The sequence below is a fragment of the Mobula hypostoma genome, chromosome 1, assembly GCF_963921235.1.
Source record: "Mobula hypostoma chromosome 1, sMobHyp1.1, whole genome shotgun sequence".
Taxonomy (NCBI): Eukaryota; Metazoa; Chordata; class Chondrichthyes; order Myliobatiformes; family Myliobatidae; genus Mobula; species Mobula hypostoma.
The window spans coordinates 253,289,348-253,311,622 of NC_086097.1; the positions used below are offsets into that span (position 1 = coordinate 253,289,348).

The following is a 22,275-nucleotide window of genomic DNA, read 5'->3' on the forward strand; positions in this document are numbered from 1 at the left end:
CAATGGCCATCCCAAAAAGGGGTTGGGGTGAGTCTCATACACTGACGGGTAAGGACCATAAATCCGTAACATCATATGACGTAGGAGCAGAATGAGGCAATTCGGCCCATCGAGTCTGCTCCACCACTCCATCATGGCTAATTTATTATCCCCCTCAACACCACTCTCCTGCCTTCTCCTTGTAACCTTTGACGCCCTGACTAATGGAGAACCGATCAACCTCCGCTTTAGAAATACCCAATGACTCGTCCTCCACAACCGCCTGTAGCAATGAATTTCATAGATTCACCACTCTCCCGCTAAAGAAATTCCTCATCTGTTTTGAACAGACATGCGCTATTCTGAGCTTGTAACCTAGACCACCCCCCCCCCTTCACTAACCTCCTCACGGCCACTCAAAATTCGATAGGTTTCAATGAGATTTCCTCATGCTTCTGAACATCATGAGGGCCCACAGCCATCAAATACTCCTCATGTGTTAACCCTTAACCGGTAAAGTGGAGGATGTCTCCTTGTGATGTCTGGGGGTCGTTGCTGAACAATGGAGACATGTGGGCACATGAATGCCTCTTCCCCGACGGTTTCTGTGATCGACGTTATACAGTGAATAACATCCCCACGGGTTAACGTTTCGCTTAAATTTGAAGCAAACTCTCCCGCTGTCCCTACGGGCGGTAACCGAACGCGAGCCTCTCATTGCTGGTGACGTGGCCCCTTGCGCATTGTGATCATATTAGTTAGATATCGTTTAACGGGTAAACTGTAGGTAGTGTGTTAAAATATCGGTGTCATAGCAACTACATGATGTGTACGAATAAATTATAGAGAACATTCTAGGTCTGTGACTGTCTCCCCCTTCTCTTTCACCTCTTCTCTCTCTTCCTTTCTCGCTCTCTCTCTCTCTCGCTCTTCCTCTCTCTTCCTCCCTCTCTCCCTCTCTCTCTCCCTCTCTCGCTCTTCCTCTCTCCCCCGTCTGTCCCACACTTGCCCCCGTGGATAATGTTGCGGGGCCCTCCAGTGAGAAACGCAGCTAGTTGAACACAAGTAAAACAACGTGCATCGTCCTCGGACGGACCAACCCTACCACGTCCTCAAGTATGTACTCAGTATTCTGGCTGCCCCCGTAAAGTGGGGACGAAACGCTACCTGCACCCACACGATTCCACCACCATGTCCTCGTACTGTTTATAGACAACGTTGTTACCCGCGTCGATGTACAGAATACTGATAGGGCTCAGCTTGGTGGGCACGCAGCAGCTCGGCGGAGTGGAGTTGGGGTCCATCGAGTTCATGAGGGTTTGGATGATGGCGTGGTTCGTGGGTTCCAGATGAGATCGGAGAGGGAAGTCGCATACCCCTTCGCAGTGGTACGCTTCGTAGTCCAGGGGTGCGATGATCCAGTCGTCCCAACCCAGCTCTTTGAAGTTCACGTGCAAAGGCTTCCTACTGCAGCGAGACTTGGACCTCTTCCCGTGTCTCTTCCCGTGACGATTGGCAAAGGCTGTCCTCCTCTTCCTCCGGCCTTTGAACAGCAGTCTGCCCCCCTCGTCCGAACCGTCCGAGGATTTCCTTTCCTGCTTCATCTCGCTGAAAAGGTTCTCTTTTTTCCGAGTTCGGGTAAAAACGACCAGAACCGCCCTTTCTTGGAGCGGCCGCCCGAACCGCCCAAGTCCTACCTGCCTCAGATCAATCTCAAACCTGCTTTTACATGATGTCACCTTAATTTCGAAGCAGAGTTGGGCGGGGTGCGGGAGCGTAAAGACCTCCCAAACGTCAAAAACTTCCCATGCTCGTTTGTTTGAGTGGTACATGTCAAGTCTCCTCGACTCCAGTAACTTGGGCGAGCTTCCCCGGGTGAAACACGAGTAGAGCTCAATGTCATACAGGCCTGGCGGCGTCTTTCCCGAATCCTCTGCCGGTTTCCTCAGAATCCTCAGCTCGGCCCCGACCAGTTCCTCCTTGTCCGACAACGTAGCTACGTCGAATAGATAGTTCTGCTTTTTGAAATGCGGGTGTGAGGACTCGTCTGCAAGGAAAAGGAGAGATGGAGATATCAGACAGTTGTAAAAGCACTAAAGATTACGAGCTGGCAGGTGACAGGTGAGAGCAGATGAGGCTGCGGAATAAAGTGTCGACGTTTCGGGCAGAGACCCTGCATCAGCGTCTCCCCTGCCTTTCCGGCCCTGAGGAAATCTCGGCCCGAAACGTTCACTTCCGTAGATGCCGCCTGGCTTGCTGAGAGTGTGCATCAGAAAGATGGTAACGACGCGGATTAGCTGCTTGGAAATCAAGAGAAAACCCTTTCTGCACATTATATAGGCGAGTTGGACAAGTAGATTCGGGAACTTTGCTTACATATATAATTAGAAGTTCCATTATTATATAATATACAATATACTTTGCATATAATATGACCATAAGACCTAAAAGCAGCATGAGGCCATTCAGCCCATCGAGTCTGCTCCACCATTCTATCATGGCTGATTTATTATCCCTCTCAACCCCATTCTACTGCCTTCTCCCCGTAACATTTGACATCCTTGCTAACCAAGAACCTATCAAGCAACACACGCAAAATGCTGGAGGAACTCAGCAGGCCAGGCAGCACCTATCGAAAAAAAAAGTCGACGTTTCGGGCCGAGGCGAAAGGCATTTTTCCATGGATGCTGCCTGGCCTGCTGAGTTCCTCCAGCATTTTGCGTGTGTTGCCTACACCTTTCTATATTCGATAGGTTTAAATGAGATTCCTCCCTCTCTCCCCATTCTTCTAAACCGCAGCGAGTACAGGCCCAAAGCCATCAAACGCTCCTCACACGTTAACACTTTAATTTCCAGAACATTCTCGTGAATACATTGCATGTGGAGTATAATGGAAAGTTCTATTTATATAGGACGAATGCTAAATAAAATTACTGATATGTTATAGACAGAAGTTAAACCTCCTTCCAAGCCCATGAAATAAAATTCTCCGCACATTTTCACGACATGTGTCGGTGATAATGCGCGCTGTGGTAGCCCAGCGGTTAGCTCGCTACTGGCTGTTTGACGTACCTTGTCAGCTATTCTAAAGATTTATGTATGATGTATCCTCGTAGTAAACTCAGCAAAAATTGAGCATGTTATTGAGACGGCTAATAACTTTGGCTCTCAGAGGAAAGAAAATCTGTTTAATGTCCAGCTATCCACACCACGGCCCCGCCTCTCCACTTGTTCTGAAGGAAGCCAGTTTAACCGCCGGAAAATCTGTCGCTCCCTCGTGTTAACTGTGATTATTGAAGAGATAGGCACCATTCGCACCGTACTCAACGCGTCAAACGTTTACGCACATCGAACAGTAGAGGCTCTTCGGCCCACAATGCCGTGCTGACCCGTTAAGATTAACCCAACCCTTCCCTCTCACATATCCCTCCATTCTTCTATCATCCGTGTACCTATATAACTAAGAGTTCATAATTGTTCCTAATGTGTCTGCCTCTACCACCATTGTTCCACACACCCACCACTCTCTGCGTTAAAACTTGCCGCCAACGCTATGCTCCCTCGTATTAGCGAAAGGACGGGCAAAGGAAGTCACCCAAAGGAACGGAGATACAAACCACTTGAGATTTAGGGTGTGTGAGTTGTCCAGGGAGAAGGGGCTGGTCGTGTCCACTCCGGGGCAGCTCACTCACCGTCGGTCCCCACCGGACACTCAGCCCTCACCTGTTGTTCCAAGCAGTTGTTTGCAAGTGACAGTGGCCGCCCCCGAGACAGGCAAGCTACACCAGGCGAGGGAGGGCAGCCGGCGGGATACGGTCATGTCCGGTCGGTTCCGGCGGACCGGGCGGATGAGATCTACAGAGAGCGCCAACGACCAGGATCGTGGTTCTTCGTGGAGAGCGAAGGGCAGGACAAGGTAAGGAAGAAGTCATGGCCATCCGCTGCAACCAAGGAAGACCCCGGTTGTTACGACTGCTCGCACCACTGGACCCGGACTTCCGAAATCGACAGAGTGGAGTCGTCCTGTGCAACAGCTTTTCCACTTTAAAGCTCTCCCGCGCGGGTCGGGTCTCCTGTCATTGTCGGGCATATTACTTTCATGAACTCACATATTTTGGCGGCACAAATTTATCTTACTCGGGCACCTTTATTTATATTTAAAATGTTGTTACAACACGAATTGGCGCTGCGAGTATTAGACATCCCAATTCCAAAACACCTTCAGTCAACTGAGAGGCATTAAGACCACGAGGGCTTCACCAGAGCTGCACACACAAAATACTGGAAGAACTCAGCAGGTCAGACAGCATCAAAGGCGAGAAATAAACAGTCGATATTTTCGGGCCGAGACCCTTCATTTAGGTAGGACCGAGTCCTGACCTGCTGAGTTCCTCCAGCATTTTGTGTGTGTGTTGCTCTGGATTTCCAGCATCTGCAGAATCTCTTGTATTTATCACGAGAGGTGTCACAATTTCCAATTGAGCTATAGGATCAAATAAAACTGGAATTTAAATATAGTTTTGAGTTTATAGGAGATATGTAATGTTGCAATGGATAGACTTTCAGAATATCTGCCTTCACATTTAATAGATGACATGCTTTTTTGCCATACCTACCAAGATTTCTGCGTATTCAACTTCACCGAAATAATACCGCGTTCTTAAAGTAGGCGTCATTTACCCGTTGTTGCTCTTGTTTCAGAGTTTTCATTTTCCCCAGTCTGCTCTGAGGAGCATCTTCTTAAAGAAAATGCAGCGGTTTGATTGTCTGCCAGAAATGTATGATATCCTAATCTGGGCTGACCATTCAAATAATTATGTAACTAGCGCGCCTTTCTTTGCCTCGCACAAATTGCGTTTTGAATTACAGGTAGTCATCGAATCTGTTGTGGTAACCGGAGCTAAAGCTTTAAATCAGAAAGTATAAGAGAAATCACCAATCAGGATCAGCGGCTGCAGTACATTGCGGTACAGAACAGTAAATTACAATAAGAAATAAATATATTCACAGAGAGAGGGAGAGCGCGCTAGGGTGCCTGAAATTTTTGCACAGTGCGTATTTGTCAACTATTAATTTTAGTAAGTATATGTAACAATTAAATTAAATAGTTAGTGAAAAAAGAGAGCAAACAAAAGAAAAAATAGCGAAGTGAGGTAGCGTTCATGGGTTTATTGTCCATTCAGAAACCTGCTGGCTACTCAGGCTCCTGTATCTCCTCCTTGATGGTAGCAATGAGAAGGCGGCACGTCCTGGGTGATGGATGCCGTTTTTGAGGCATCTGCTTTTGAAGGTGTCCTCATTGCTGGGGAGGCTAGCGCCCACGATGGATCCGGCTGCGTTTACAACTTTCTGCAGCTTTTTTTTTTAGTTTCTGCAGGTAAATATATAGAAGCCAATGAGATGCGTGTGTCTGCAAACCTGTGTGATTCACATTTTACATTTGAAAGTAGAACACTAGCGCATCGAAACAGACCCTTCGGCCCAACTAGTCCATACCGAACTACTGACCTGCCTAGTCTAATCAGCCTGTACCCAGACCTTAGCCCTCCATACACTTCCCATATATGTACCTATCCAAACTTCTCTTAAATGTTACAATCCAACCCGCATCCAGCACTTGTGCAGGCAGCTCGCTCCCCACTCTCACCACCCTCCGGGTAAAGACGCTCCCCCACCAGGTTCCACCTTTCTCCCCTAACCCATGACCTCTAGCTGTAGCCTCACCCGACCCCCGTGGGAAAAGTCTGCCTGAGTCGGGTCAGTTCGCTCTGCTCGGGATATTCCAGTTAATCCGCATGGAACAATCCAGATATCGTTGCACAAGAGATTCTGCGGATGCTGGAAAACGAGGGTAACACACACAAGATGCTGGAAGAACTCAGCACGTCAGGCAGCATCTGTGGAAAGGAATAAAGAGTCGACGTTTCGGACCGACACCCTACATCGGGGTATTGTGTGCTCCACGGCCGCAGTGAGGCGCGCTGTTAACTCCAAGAAGAATAACAATGCCAACTACAATCCAAACCAAAAGATCAGTGTAAAGTCCCACCCCCACCCAATTTCAACTTCTGCTAAAATCAAATCCTCTGTGATTAAAGAACCAAGCAGTATTTTTTTTTTTGCTAGGCTTATTTAACAGTAGCGGGTGGAACAGGTCCTTCCAGCACAACGAACCGCGCCGTCCAGCACCCTGCCAATTTAACACTAGCCTAGTCTCAGGGAAATTTACAATAAACGGCAGGTTCTTGGACTGTAGGAGGAATCCGGAGCACCAGGGGAATCCCGCGTGATCACGGCGAGAACATACAGTCTCCTTGCAGGATGTTTGGCTATCCAGGATGTGCGCTGGAAATGAAGATGATGTTTAGACCATGAGCCATTCGGCCCATCTAATGTGTTCTGCTATTCCATCACGGCTGACTTATTATCCCTCTCAACTCCATTCTCCTGCCTTCTCCCCATAACCTTTGACACCCTGACTGATCAAAAACCCATCAACCTCTGCCTTAAATATACCCAATCACTTGGCCTCAACAACTGTCTGTGGCAATGAATTCCACAGAGTCACCACACTCTGGCAATTCCTCCTCATCTCTGTTCCAAAGAGATATCCGGCTGATCTGAGGCTGTGCCCTCTGGTCCTAGGCTCCGCACCGTACTTGAATGCAAAGTAATACCCTGGATATTTATTCAATATAGATGCCACAGTTGTCTGGCTAATGCAACGTCTTGATCCACAGGCAGAAAAACTCGCCAACGCCTCTACTTCCGAAGGAGGCTGAGGAGAGCTGAACTTCGCACATCCATACTCACCTCATTGTATAGTTGCACAACAGAGAGCATCCTACCACGCTGCATGATTGCATGATATGGAAACTGCACTGCTGCAGACAGGAAGGCTTAACAACGAGTAGTCAAAACTGTCCAATGCATCATCAGCACTAGCCTACCCGCCGTCCAGGACACATATACTGAAAAGTGCTGGAAAAGGGCAATAACTGACCCTGCTGGTGGACTGTCTGTCACCCTCCCGTTACGGAGGAGGCTACATGGCATCCACCGCAGTAAAGCTGTTCACCCATTAACCGACCCCACAAATCCCCAATCACCACTACTTTATCATTTCCGGTCAGAGTCACCTTGTTTCCCCCGGGATCAATAAAGTCTGACTATGACTATGTACAGACACTCCTGTGCCGAGCGTCACATTATGGAGATATAATCAATCTATGTAAATAAGCTATCTTAATGTATTTATATTTATTCTGTATTTTATAATTATGTTCTTTATATCATTGTGTTTTTTTTGTGCTGCATCGGATCTGGAGTAACAATTATTTCGATCTCCTTTACACTTGTGTACTGGAAATGACAGCAATCAATCTTGAATCTTGAACCTTGGATAATTTTTTAGCGCAGTACGTGGTTGTGAGGTGTTACGACTTTATTTGCTGGAGCGTAGGAGATTTAGATGAGATTTAATAGAGGGATACGAAATAATGAGGGGTATAGACAGAGTAAATGCAAGCAGTTGGGTGAGACTAGAACTCGAGGTCATGGGTTAAGGGGAACATTAGGGGGAACTTCTTCACTGAGAGGGAGGTGAGCGTGCAGAATGAGCGGCCGGCACAAGTGGTGGATGTGGGTCCGCATACAACGTTTGACAGAAGTTTGGACAGGTACATTGACCGGAGGGGTACGGGGGGGGGGGGGTTTGGTGGGCTGCAGGTCGATGGGACGAGGCAGAATAATCGGCACCGACTAGATGGGCCCAAGGGCCTGTTTCTGTGCTGTCGTCTCCTATCCTACTATCGCAGATGTTTATTCGATGTTTATGGCGCAGTTCTTTGGCGAATACAATGTCTTGTTTCTGTGCTGTTGTGTCCTATTCCACTATCGCGGATGTTTATTCAATGTAGATGGCGCAGTTCTTTGGCGAATACAATGTCTTGTTTCGCAGCTGGCAGCTGGATTTACTTGGAGCAGAGACGTCTCTAATAAAATGTGTAGAACTGAAGGAATTATTATTGATAGCGCACTTGTGTGTTATACTGGGGAATTGCCTGAGAGACTGCTTTCCAGAAAGGAATCAGCCTATACCCACACAGGCCGAATGCTGCCAATTTTAGCAGATTTGAAACAGATGACCGATTCTCGCTCTTGTCTCTAATGTATACACTTTGATTGGGAATGTATTTTAATAATCTGCTCGCTCACGAGTTGATCCGCGCCTGAGCGTCGGTCGTGTTATTTTTACAACACTGACTTTATTTTTAAACGAAACGATGAACTCAAAATGCTGGAGACACTCAACAGGTCAGGCAGCGTCCACGGAAATGAATAAACTTCGATCTTTCAGGGCCTGAAGAAGGCGTCATGATGAAGGATATCAGCCCGAAACATCAGCAATTTATTCCCGTTCATAGATGCCGCCTGACCTGAGCTCGTCCAGCATTGTGAGTGTGTTGCTCTGGACTTCCAACATCTGCAGAATCTCCTGTGCTTATTTTTTTTACAAACTATCTTTAGGGGAGATCTGACAGAGGTTACCTGGATTAGAATGGTATGTACTATAATGAGAGGTTGCAGAAACTTGGGACGTTTTCTGTAGAACGGTAGAGACTGAGGGGAGATCTGATAGAGATTTATAACATTATGAGAGGCATAGATAGAGGAGACAGACGGGGTTGAAATGGTTAATACCAGAAGGCATGCATTGAAGGTGAGAGGGGGTAATTTCAAAGGAGATGTGAGGGGCAAGTTTTTCACACAGAGTGGTGGGTGCCTGGAATGCACTGCCTGGGGTGGTAGTAGAGGCAGATACATTGGGGACTTTTAAGAGACGTTTAGATAGGTTCATGACTATGAAGGAAATGGAAGGATATGGACATTGTGTAGGCAGAAGGGATTCGTTTAGTTGGCAATTTGATTGCTAATTTAATTGTTTTGGCAAGCAAGAGAAAATCTGCAGATGCTGGAAATAGTATTTCAGGATGTGTATTGTATACATTCCTCTGACATTAAATGTACCTTTGAAACCTTTGAATCCAGAGCAACACACACACAAAATGCGGGAGGAGCTGCGCAGCCCGGGCAGCATCTACGGGGAGAAGTAAACAGTCGACGTTTCGGGTAGAGACCCTTCTTCAGGACCGGAAAGGAGGGGGAGAAGTCAGAGTGAGAATGAAGGGGCAGGGGAGGAAGGTGTACAAGTTGAAGGGTACGTGAATCCGGGGAGGGGCAGGAGTGAAGTAAAAAGCTGCGAAGTTGATTTTTGAAAGAGAACAAAGGGGGAGTCTGATAGGAGAAGATAGAAGGCCATGGAAGAAAGGGAAGGAGGGGTAGTACCACGGGGAGGTGATGGGCAGGTCAGGAGATAAGGTGAAAGAAGGAAACGGGAATGCGGAACGGTGAAGGAGAAGGGGGGCAATTACTGGAAGTTAGAGAAGTCAATGTTCATGCCATCAGGTTGAAGTCTACCCAGACGGAATATAAGGTGTTGCTCCCCGGGCAGGGCCCCCAACTGCCTGTTGCCTGGGCCGTGATTGGCCAGGCCCAGCAGGAGATCCTCCTCCGGGCTCATACCCCGCCGTAATGGGTGACCCCATACGAGGAGCGCGGGGCTGAAATCCAACCAGAACTTAAGAGCAGCCCCCTCAAATATTCAAGCAGGGGTTGCAACCTCACACTCCACCCCGCCACAAAAAGAACAGATGGATGGCGTGTCAGTGAACCGGCCTAACCATTGTGAAATTGCGTTTCAAAGACTGGCGCAAAAGGAGTTTTTTCTTTTATCATGCTCCAGTTCCGTACTTTTTCAACATGATTTAAACTGAGTGCTCACTTCAAATGCAACAAACACTTACGTAGAAGGCAAATGCGATGTTAGCATTCCTTTCGAGAGGACCAGAATATAAACTCAAGGACATATACTGAGGCTACATAAGCCATTGGTCAGACTACACCTGGAGTATTGTGAGAGTTTTGGGTCCCTTATCTGAAAAGAAAAATGCGCTGGCATTGAAGAGGGCCCAGGGAAGGTTCAAGAGAACGATCCCGGGAAAGCAATGGTTAACATAGGAGGAGCGTTTGATGGCACTGGGTCTGTACTTGCTGGAATTTAAAGGAATGAGTGGGAGCTCATTGAAACCTATCGAATATTGAAAGGCCGAGACAGAGTGAGGGGAGTCTAGGACCACAGGAAACATCCTCAGAGTGGAGGGTTGTCCATTTAGATCGGAGATAAGGATGAATTTGTTTAGCCAGAGGGTGGTGAATCTGTGGAATTCATTGCCACAGACGGCTGTGGAAACCAAGTCATTAGGTATATTTAAAGCGGAGCTTGCTAAGACCGTAATATATGGTCTCAAACCCTTTCATTTCTCCTACCAAAGTGCGTGAATTTAAATGATAGGTTCTTGATTAGTCAGGGCATCAAAGGTAACGGCGAGATGGCAGGAGAATGGGGTTGAGCGGGATAATGAATTAGCCATGATGGAATAACGGAGCGAATGGTTTTATGGCCGTCTTCCCAAATGCAACAAAATTATACATGTCATTTACAAAGTATCTGTGGCGAGGAGGGCAAATGGTTCTATTCCCGGGTGTTGGATCTCGTGGGGTCAATTTGCGCCCGTCTGATTTCCCTCTTCGCCGCTCTCCCCCTCCCTGAAGGACTTCCCGTCCCATGGACAGGCTGCGCCGTGTGATGTGTGCGGCCAGCCCGTCAAGGTGCATCAATTAGCTGAAGAAGATAGTCCAGCTCTGCGAGTCCGGTTCAATCCGTCCCTGCAGCATATCGGTAACGGAAATGAAACAAAGAAGAGAATAGAGTCTTGGCAGTCATCATTCTCATTATGTGCCGTGTCGAATGACGTGGGCGATCATGGTCTCAGGACCATGCCTGCACTTGGCAATTTTTTTCTACAGAAGTGGTTTGCCATTGCCTTCATCTGGGCAGTGTCTATACAAGACAGGTGACACCAGCCATTATCAATATTCTTCAGAGATTGCCTGCCTAGCGTCGGTGGTCGCATAACCAGGATTTGTGATCTGCACCGGATGCTCATACGACCACCCACCGCCTGCTCCCGTGACCACGTGACCCTGCTCAGGGGGCTAAGCAGGTGCTACACCTTGTCCAACGGTGACCTGCAGGCTAGCGGAGGGAAGGCGTGACTAACACCTCCATTGGTAGGGACGTGTCTCCACCTGGGCACCCGCTTGGCAGATACACACATGTCCATATTCACACTGGTCGGGCATAGTTTTGTACGCTAAAGACATAAATTCGAAATAAAGAATAATTCCTATGTTAGGTGAGGCTTCATCAGTGCTTTATAATTTAGCAACAATACATCCTTGCTTTTATACTCTAGTCCTCTTGAAATGAATGCTAACATTGCATTTGTCTTGCTCACCACAGACTCAACCTGCAAATGAACCTTTAATGAATCCTGCACAAGGGCTCCCAAATCCCTTTGCAACTCAGTGTTTTTTTTGTATTTTCTCTCCATTTAGAAAATAGTCGACCTTTTCATTTCTTCTACCAAAGTGCTTGACCGTGTACTTCCCGACTCTGCATTCCATCTGCCATTTCCTTGCTCACTCTCCTAATCTAAGTTTTCTCTACTTCCTCAAAACTACCTACCGCTCCACCTATCTTCATATCGTCTGCAACCATCGCAACAAAGCCATCAATTCCATCACCCAAATCATTGATAGATAACGTAAAAGATTCGATCCCAACACAGACTCCTATGGAACACCACTAGTCACTGATAGCCAGACAGAAAAGGCTCCCTTTATTTCCACTCTTTGCCTCCTGCCATCAGCCACTGCTTTACCCATGCTAGAATCTTCCCTGGGCTCGTAGCTTGTTAAGCAGTCTCATGCGTGGCACCTTGTCAAAGGCCTTCTGAAAATCCAAGTACACAACATCAACCGATTCTCCTGCTTGTTATTTCTTCAAAGAATTCCAACAGACTTGTCAGGCAAGATCCTCCCTTGAGGAAACCATGCTGAATCCGGCGTGTTTTATCCTGTGCCTCCACATATCCCGAAACCACATAACCTAAAAATCGACTCCAACATCTTCCCAACCACTGAGGTCAAACTAACTGGCCTATAGTTTCCTTTCTTCTGCCTCTCTCCCTTCTTGAAGAGTGGAACGACATTTGCAATTCTCCAGTCTTCCAGAGCCATTCCGGAACCTTTCGCGCTCCCTCCCTCTCAACTACACAGTGATGTTTATCTTCCCATGAGATTCGGGAAGATTAGTTGGTCGTTGGTAAATACATGGAAACAAACGAGAGTATTTACGCAGAATAAACCAAGTAGGCGGGTTAGAATCAGATTCAGGGTTTAAAGTTCCAAGTTCAAAGTAAGTTTACCATTGAAATACGTATATGCCACGTATACAACCCTGAGACTCATTTTCTTGCGGGCATTCACAGTAAGTGCAAGGAAACACAATGAAAGACTGCACACAAACAAAAGTGCACAAACGACCAATGTGCAAAAGACAACAAACTAATAACACAAAAAAGAAAAAAAAAACAAAGTAATAATAAATAAATAATAAATATCGAGATTATGAATTGTAGAGTCCTTGAAAGTGACTCAATTCAGTGTTGAAGTGAGTGAATTTTTATTCACACTGGTTCATGAGTCTTATTGGTTGAGGAGTAATAACTGTTCATGAACTTGGCGGTGTGAGTCCAGAGGCTCCTCCACCTCCTTCCTGATGGCAGCAGCGAGAAGACAGCATGTCCTGGATAGCGGGAATCCCCAGTAACAGACGCTGCTTTCCTGCGACCTAAAGGAAAGACATACGGCGAACTTCCCTGAACTCACGGAAAATCTGGCGAATACAGTCAAGATGTGCATGCAGATCTAAGCGCGATGATGAATCCTAATTACTGATTCGATGCAGCTAAATTCGGTTCGGTGAGCCGTTTGTCGCCCGCACCTTTAATGCCCACGCCGGTATTAAAGATCAGCAAACCAGTGACAGACAGCGCGCTTCATGAAGTGATCTGAGGATCGTAACTCCTTGTTAGCAAAAGAGCACTGTGCAGATCAACAAATGATCATGAAAGCTATCACCGCTTACTCAAGATTCATGATTGTTTAATGTCATTTCCAGTACACACGTGTAAAGGAGATATGGGTAGAGCTGCGTAACACTAAGGGGCAGAAGACGCTGGTGGGAGTTGTGTACAGGCCACCTAACAGTAGTAGTGAGGTCGGAGATGGTATTAAACAGGAAATTAGAAATGTGTGCAATAAAGGAAAAGCAGTTATAATGGGTGACTTCAATCTACATGTAGATTGGGTGAACCAAATTGGTAAAGGTGCTGAGGAAGAGGATTTCTTGGAATGTATGCGGGATGGTTTTTTGAACCAACATGTCGAGGAACCAACTAGAGAGCAGGCTATTCTGGACTGGATTTTGAGCAATGAGGAAGGGTTAATTAGCAATCTTGTCGTGAGAGGCCCCTTGGGTAAGAGTGACCATAATATGGTGGAATTCTTCATTAAGATGGAGAGTGACATAGTTAATTCAGAAACAAAGGTTCTGAGCTTAAACAGGGGTAACTTTGAAGGTATGAGACGTGAAATAGCTAAGATAGACTGGCAAATGACACTTAAAGGATTGACGGTGGATATGCAATGGCAAGCATTTAAAGGTTGCATGGATGAACTACAACAATTGTTCGTCCCAGTTTGGCAAAAGAATAAATCAAGGAAGGTAGTGCACCCGTGGCTGACAAGAGAAATTAGGGATAGTATCAATTCCAAAGAAGAAGCATACAAATTAGCCAGAGAAAGTGGCTCACCTGAGGACTGGGAGAAATTCAGAGTTCAGCAGAGGAGGACAAAGGGCTTAATTAGGAAGGGGAAAAAAGATTATGACAGAAAACTAGCAGGGAACATAAAAACTGACTGTAAAAGCTTTTATAGATATGTAAAAAGGAAAAGACTGGTAAAGACAAATGTAGGTCCCCTACAGACAGAAACAGGTGAATTGATTATGGGGAGCAAGGACATGGCAGACCAATTGAATAATTACTTTGGTTCTGTCTTCACTAAGGAGGACATAAATAATCTTCCAGAAATAGTAGGGGACAGAGGGTCCAGTGAGATGGAGGAACTGAGCGAAATACATGTTAGTAGGGAAGTGGTGTTAGGTAAATTGAAGGGATTGAAGGCAGATAAATCCCCAGGGTCAGATGGTCTGCATCCTAGAGTGCTTAAGGAAGTAGCCCAAGAAATAGTGGATGCAAACAACAGGAATTCTGCAGATGCTGGAAATTCAAGCAACATACATCAAAGTTGCTGGTGAACGCAGCAGGCCAAGCAGCATCTATAGGAAGAGGCGCAGTCGACATTTCAGGCCGAGACCCTTCGTCAGGACTAACTGTTAGTCCTGACGAAGGGTCTCGGCCTGAAATGTTGACTGCGCCTCTTCCTATAGATGCTGCTTGGCCTGCTGCGTTCAGCAGCAACTTTGATGTAAATAGTGGATGCATTAGTGATAATTTTTCAAAACTCGTTAGATTCTGGACTAGTTCCTGAGGATTGGAGGGTGGCTAATGTAACCCCACTTTTTAAAAAAGGAGGGAGAGAGAAACCGGGGAATTATAGACTGGTTAGCCTAACGTCGGTGGTGGGGAAACTGCTGGAGTCAGTTATCAAGGATGTGATAACAGCACATTTGGAAAGCAGTGAAATCATCGGACAAAGTCAGCATGGATTTGTGAAAGGAAAATCATGTCTGACGAATCTCATAGAATTTTTTGAGGATGTAACCAGTAGAGTGGATAGGGGAGAACCAGTGGATGTGGTATATTTGGATTTTCAAAAGGCTTTTGACAAGGTCCCACACGGGAGATTAGTGTACAAACTTAAAGCACACGGTATTGGGGGTAGGGTATTGATGTGGATGGAGAATTGGTTAGCAGACAGGAAGCAAAGAGTGGGAATAAACGGGACCTTTTCAGAATGGCAGGCGGTGACTAGTGGGGTACCGCAAGCCTCAGTGCTGGGACCCCAGTTGTTTACAATATGTATTAATGACTTGGATGAGGGAATTAAATGCAGCATCTCCAAGTTTGCGGATGACACGAAGCTGGGTGGCAGTGTTAGCTGTGAGGAGGATGCTAAGAGGATGCAGAGTGACTTGGATAGGTTGGGTGAGTGGGCAAATTCATGGCAGATGCAATTTAATGTGGATAAATGTGAAGTTATCCACTTTGGTGGCAAAAATAGGAAAACAGATTATTATCTGAATGGTGGCCGATTAGGAAAAGGGGAGGTGCAACGAGACCTGGGTGTCATTATACACCAGTCATTGAAAGTGGGTATGCAGGTACAGCAGGTGGTGAAAAAGGCGAATTGTATGCTGGCATTTATAGTGAGAGGATTTGAGTACAGGAGCAGGGAGGTACTACTGCAGTTGTACAAGGCCTTGGTGAGACCACACCTGGAGTATTGTGTGCAGTTTTCGTCCCCTAATCTGAGGAAAGACATCCTTGCCATAGAGGGAGTACAAAGAAGGTTCACCAGATTGATTCCTGGGATGGCAGGACTTTCATATGAAGAAAGACTGGATGAACTGGGCTTTTACTCGTTGGAATTTAGAAGATTGAGGGTTGATCTGATTGAAACGTATAAAATCCTAAAGGGATTGGACAGGCTAGATGCAGGAGGATTGTTCCCAATGTTGGGGAAGTCCAGAACGAGGGGTCACAGTTTGAGGATAAAGGGGAAGCCTTTTAGGACCGAGATTAGGAAAAACTTCTTCACACAGAGAGTGGTGAATCTGTGGAATTCTCTGCCACAGGAAACAGTTGAGACCAGTTCATTGGCTATATTTAAGAGGGGGTTAGATGTGGCCCTTGTGGCTACGGGAATCAGGGGGTATGGAGGGAAGGCTGGGGCGGGATTCTGAGTTGGATGATCAGCCATGATCATAATAAATGGCGGTGCAGGCTCGAAGGGCCGAATGGCCTACTCCTTCACCTATTTTCTATGTTTCTATGAAATAACTGTTACTCCGGATCCGATGTAGCCCCAAAAACAAACTCAACAAGATACGGAACACAACTATAATAATAAGAGCACGATAAATATAAATACATAAGATATCTACTGTATATACACAGACTGATTGTCTGTCCATAAAGTGACGCTATGCACAGGAGTGCCTGTACATTAGGTGCCTGACAGGAAATAATAAAGTACTGGTGGGGGTTCCCTCAATATGTTTTAGGTACATTGGACTTTAATGAAGCACTCTGTGTATAGACGTTCAAATTAAACGTATTACCAAAGTCCCTGCGTGCTATCATATACAACGCCAAGCAACACCCGCAGAATGCTGGAGGAATCAGCAGGCCCTGCTGAAGGGTCTCGGTCTGAAACGTCAGCTGTACTCCTTTCCCTAGATGTTTCCTGGCCTGCTGAGAAATAGTTCATCAAAGTTGCAGGTGAACGCAGCAGGCCAGGCAGCATCTCTAGGAAGAGGTACAGTCGACGTTTCAGGCCGAGACCCTTCGTCAGGACTAACTGAACTTTCAAATCTCTTACTAACTCTTCCTTCAGTTAGTCCTGACGAAGGGTCTCGGCGTGAAACGTCGACTGTACCTCTTCCTAGAGATGCTACCTGGCCTGCTGCGTTCACCAGCAACTTTGATGTGCGTTGCTCGAATTTCCAGCATCTGCAGAATTCCTGTTGTTTGAGAAATAGTTCTCTTGTTTGTGACTGAATATACAACCCCAATATTCATCTCCTTGCAGGCATTCACAGGAAAATAAAGGAATACAATAGAACCGATGAACGCCTATACACAAACAAAACTGACAAAAAAAACAATGTGCAAAGGAAGACATATCGTGCAAATATTTATTTTTAAAGCAAATGAATAATACTGAGAACATGAGTTGCAGATTCGTTGAAAATGAGTCTGTAGATGGCGGAATCAGTCCTGTGTGCACAGAGGTATTCAATAGAGTGTACAACAATGGGCTTCATAGTTCAGAAATGATGATAATCTTCCTGGCGAGGTTTGAGAGAAATTTGACGAGACAAATACCTGAAACTACTAGAGAAATCCCTTCTCTCTGCTGTCATCGGGAGGAAGGGACAGGAGCCGCAGAACCCACACTGCCAGGTTCAGGGACAGTTACTACCCCTCACCCATCAGACTCCTCTACCAGAGGGTTTAACTGCACTCAAATTCACTCACCTCGACGCTGAACTGTTCCCACAACCTACGGACTCACTTTCAAGGACTCTGCGTCTCACGTTCTCAACATTTGTTGTTTATTTACTGTTATTATTTGTATTTGTTCAGCTCAAGCTTGTAAAACCTGAGGTACGGACATAGCCAAGCATTCTCATTTCTTAATAGCTAGGAACTTTCAGACTATTCTAATGGTAGGGTGTCTTTCTGAAGATTTACATAGATATTGCTGTGTAGGGCTAATTGTTTAATGCTGTTGTGTAGTGACTTTGGGATGACGCCAGTTGTTGATATTACTATCGGGATAATGTACACCTTGTTCATGTTCCAAATTCTTTCAATTTCCTCTTTTAATTCAGCGTATTTCTGGTGTCTTTCACTTATTTTCTGTAAGTTTGGTGTGTTTGGAATGGCTCTATCTTTTAAATAAGTTGTCCTTGCTTGTTTATCCTGTATTATTATATCCGGACTGTGATTATGGATTGTCCTATCTGTAATAACGGATCTGGAAGAATATAATGCGTTGGAATCTGACTCTAATACTGCATCATAAATACAAGCTATGGTATTTTTATGAGTTTGTATTTTAAAACAAAATGTTGATGAATGATGTTGTCGCTTGATTGTGCCTGTAAAAGTAATCAGATTGAGTTAATACGTTGGATTGCTTCTGGTTTCTCTTGGCATCTTCTGCACAAATCGTCTTGAATTTGTTGGTCTTTGATTATGTATATTTGACCTTTTTTTCTGTGCGTTAACCACGTGGTTCTGTATTGCCACAAGGAATCCTCTGTTTCTTGGAAGAGGTCTCCAACTCCGAGCCAAGCTTTCTTGTCGATATCCAGTCTGCTGAATCATGGGGATGTCTTCCATGCAGGCTCATGCTCTTCCATTGGCTAACTTTTATTTCTTCATATTTAATATAATTAATTTTCTTTCTTTTTGTATTTGTTAACTTTTACACATTGGTTGTTTGTCCATCCTGTTGGGTGGCGGTCTTTCATTGATTCTATAGTGTTTCTTCTATTTACTATGAATGCCCTCAAAAAATGAATCTCAGGGTTGCACATGCTGACAATAATGTACTTTGATAATAAATTTACTTTGAACTTTTGAAACGGGCGGGCTGCCTGATGAGGGAAGTTCGGGCGGGTAAGGCTTGCATCTGTTGACTGTCTCGGTTGGAACAGATAAGATGCCGCCAGGTCTTGGCCGATGGTTGTTGAGAGCAAGTGTCCCCTGGTAGGAGAGTCTAGAATTAGAGTCACTGCATAAAAGTAAGGAAGCGCATATTTAAGACAGGGATGAGTTTTTACCCCGTAGCAGTGAGTTTTTGAAAGTTCTTGCCCTTTTTCAGTGGGCAGTGGAAACGGATTTTAAATATTTTTAAGACAAAGGTCGGAAGATTATTGATATTAAGAGCTGAAATTTTCTGCCCAGGTTATGATCAGATTAGCTATAAACTGCGGTACATGCTTGAGGAACTGAATACATTTGTAAACTCAGCCAGCTCCGTTTGGACACTAGCCTCATCGCCATTAAGGACATCTTCAAAGCGCATAGCATCAAAATGGCGGCATCAGTCATTACGGACCCCATCAGCCAGAACATATCTTCACTTCTTCTCATTGCTACCATTAGGAAGCCTGAAGACACGTACTTAATGTTTCAGAAACAGCTTTTCCCTTCTGCCATTCGATTTCTGAATAGACATTGAACCCATGAGCACTACGCTATTATATTTTTTGCACCAGTTTACAAAAGTCTCAGGCATATATAGAGCTAAACTGCCTAAGATTTTTTGCAGAGTACCGTAGTAATTTTATGTGTTGCACTCTACTGCTACCACAGGGGAAAACAAAAACAAATTTCATGACATATGTGAGTGATGATAAACCTGATTCTGATATGGGTCTCTTTTGTGTACTAGGAGCGGGAAGGAGGCAGGGAGAGGGGAATCATGGTTGGGAAAAGGGGAAGGGAGCGGGGAGGGAGCGGGAAGCACCAGAGAGACATTCTGTAATGATCAATAAACCAACTGTTGAAACCAACTTACATTGCCTGGTTTCTCAGGGCTGGGTGTGCCTGCACCCACGCCACCCACCCCTCCCACCCCCACCACCGCTCCCGGCGCTCCATCTGTCCAACAGCTCCCGCGGCGCTCCACCCCCGCCATTAACCCGCCAGATTTACAAACGCACTCTCCGCTCCGCGTTGACAAATATATATATATGCGCAAGACTTCTGCACTCTACAGTATACATATTTATTATTGCAATTTATGTTTTACTATTCTGTACCGCTGGCACAAAACAGCAAATCTCACCACATATGACAGTAAAATTAAACCTGATTAGCATTCTGGTGGCTTTCTAATCCTCCTGAGCCATGTTATGACAGAATGCATCGTTAAAGCGAAGGCAACGCGCTCAGCTCGCCTGTTCCTGTCTGTAATCCGAGCATAAACTTCTAATAAGACTAGAGCCTGGTTACTCCTGGCTATTTCATCAGACCTGGCTTGTCGTGTGGAAAATACCAATTTAAAATTCCAAGTGAATCTACTGAGACACCAACGTGCCGCGCTGGCCGCACAGAATGGATCTTTGTGGAGCCGATTTGCGACCGTTTTATTGAATCTGAGGACAACGTCTACTTTCGATTTACGTTGGTTGGTTCTCTGAGAACACGCTGTTTTTCGCTGTAGCTAAAGCAAAGTTCTCATACCAAATTAGAATAAATGTATTTTCAAAGTACAAATATGTCACTATATACAACCCAGAGATTCATTTACTTGCGGGCATTCATGGTGAACACAAGGGACACTGAAAACCGCCGACAACAAAGACTAACAAACAGCAAAAACTGTGCAAAAAGAAACAGCAATTTGTGCAAATACAAACACGAGAACATCAAGTTATTAATAACAATATAAAAGCAATAAATATCGAGAACATGAGATGAAGAGTCCTTGAAAGTGAGCCCATAGGCTGTGGCAGCCGTTCAGTGATGCCCTTTTCTCATTGCTACCATCAGGGAGGAGGTACAGGAGCCTGAAGACACACACTCAGTGATTCAGGAACAGCTTCTTCCCCTCCGCTATCAGATTTCTGAATGGGCAATGAACCCATGAACACCACCTCACTATTTTTCCTTTTTTCTCTCTCGTTTTGCACTACTTAATTAATTTAACTTATATTATGTATTGCATTGTAAAACAAAAAAAATTCCCGACATATGACAGTGATAATAAACCTGATTCTGACGGGGCGAGTAAAGTTATCCCCTCTGGCTCAAGCAGCGACGGAAAAATGGTGGCAAAAAAAAACCTTGTTCTATTAGTTGTGAGAATAACATATGATGCAGGCGATTCACTTGGGAAAACGCAATCGGAGTCACGAAGGTGAGGGATATTTACCTTAAACCCGGTCTTTACAGCCGATTAAAAGTAATTAACGTTACAATTTTTTATTCCAAACTATTATAATAAAACAAATGGCACTGATTGTCAAAGCAAATGCAAGATTGAAAGGAACGCGACCTCAAAAATTCAGCTATTAATATTTCGTTTTACACAATATCAGCGGAGGTTCCCAGCCCATAAACACAATGTGTAAGATATTTGTACGCGACCGTTTAGGCCCTTTCTTACCACAGGTTCGAGTTTCCTTTTGGTCGGAGAAGGTGCCCTTCTAACTATCTCGCTGATCGTTATGATATCCCCTCTTCCTTTCCATTCTCTCAACACGGTGTAATATTAAACTTAGATTGGAACCGTCTGTTATAGCAGCCACTTGAAGCGTCTGTTCTGCATTAGTGTTGTTTTATATATGTCTCAAACAAATCGAATACAAGGTCACCGAATAATTAACAGTTTCCAATTCTCTCTTCATCCATTAAAATACTTTCCTGCTTATATTTCATTTCCCCTGTGTCTTAGAGTTTTAAAGACATAGTTTTTTTTCGCGTTCAGTTATATGGTATCCAACGTAACTGGTTAAATAGAAAAGCTCTCTGTCTTGGAGTTTTTAAAGACACAGCTTTCCTTTCGCGTTCAGTTGAAGATCGCTTAATGTCATTTCCAGTACACAAGTGTAAAGGAGATGTTTCCAAAATAATTGTTACTCCGGATCCGGTGCAAGACAAAAAGATAAAGAACGGAATAATTTAAAAAACACGACACACAAGTAGCTCCTACACGTAGATTGATTGTATGTCCGTAAAGTGACGCTAGTTCTATGGAATCCAGCGTAGTTGGTTAGATAGATAAACTCTGCGTCTTACGGTCCTAAACGCGCAGATTTTGCTTTTGCGTACAGTTATATGGAATTCAGCGTAGCTGAATAGATACAAAATCTCTGCGTGTTGGGGTTTTTAAAGATACCGGTTATTTTTGCGCGCAGATTTATGGAATCCATTGTAACCGGATTCCAATGTAGAAGAAGAGTTCGTTCTTAAGGTTAAAACAAACGTATTAAAATGTATTCCAGCAGTCCCCGACTTGCGTTAAATTTTGCATTACTATGTTCAAAGTAAATTTATTATCACAGTATAGATACGTCGCCATATACAACCCTGAGATTCTTTTTCTTGCGGGCTTTCGCAGTAAATAGAAAGAAATACAATAGAGTCAATATGAAAGATCAGACGCAACAAAGACCGACAACCAATGTGCCTGCAATTGAAAACCCGGGGCGGATAAAATTAACTTAAATTGCTTGAACGATTATTTCCCCCCCAAACAAGCAGACAGTGCCCCAGAATTAAAGTTGTTCTTTCTGATTGGTGACGGAATGGAAGATTTAATACTCTATGTGTCACAGACATGTAACACGCGGGAATCCTGTGTAGCCATCACGAGGGGTACCACGCGCACTGAGTAAATCACCGCTTGATTTAAAAGTACTTTTTCTTTCAGCTTTAGACTCCGCTAGTAAATCCGGCGTATTTTCCTTCCCCTAATTGTCCTGCTTTACCCTGCCCGGTGTGGTGCTGTGGGTCCCCGGGCCAACGCGCTCCCATCTGCGATTTAATGAGTTGCTTCATGCAC

At 45.0% G+C, this 22,275-nt stretch overlaps 1 protein-coding gene across 1 annotated transcript in view; it reads right to left on the reverse strand.

Annotated features, from left to right (window-relative positions):
• Nucleotides 1–1,142: 1,142 nt before the first annotated feature.
• gdf6a (growth differentiation factor 6a) overlaps nt 1,143–22,275 on the reverse strand; it is a 27,668-nt gene continuing 6,535 nt past the window's right edge. Inside the window, exon 2 of the mRNA XM_063042582.1 lies at nt 1,143–2,026. Within this exon, the coding sequence (XP_062898652.1) occupies nt 1,143–2,026 (884 nt within the window). The remainder of the gene's footprint in view (nt 2,027–22,275) is intronic.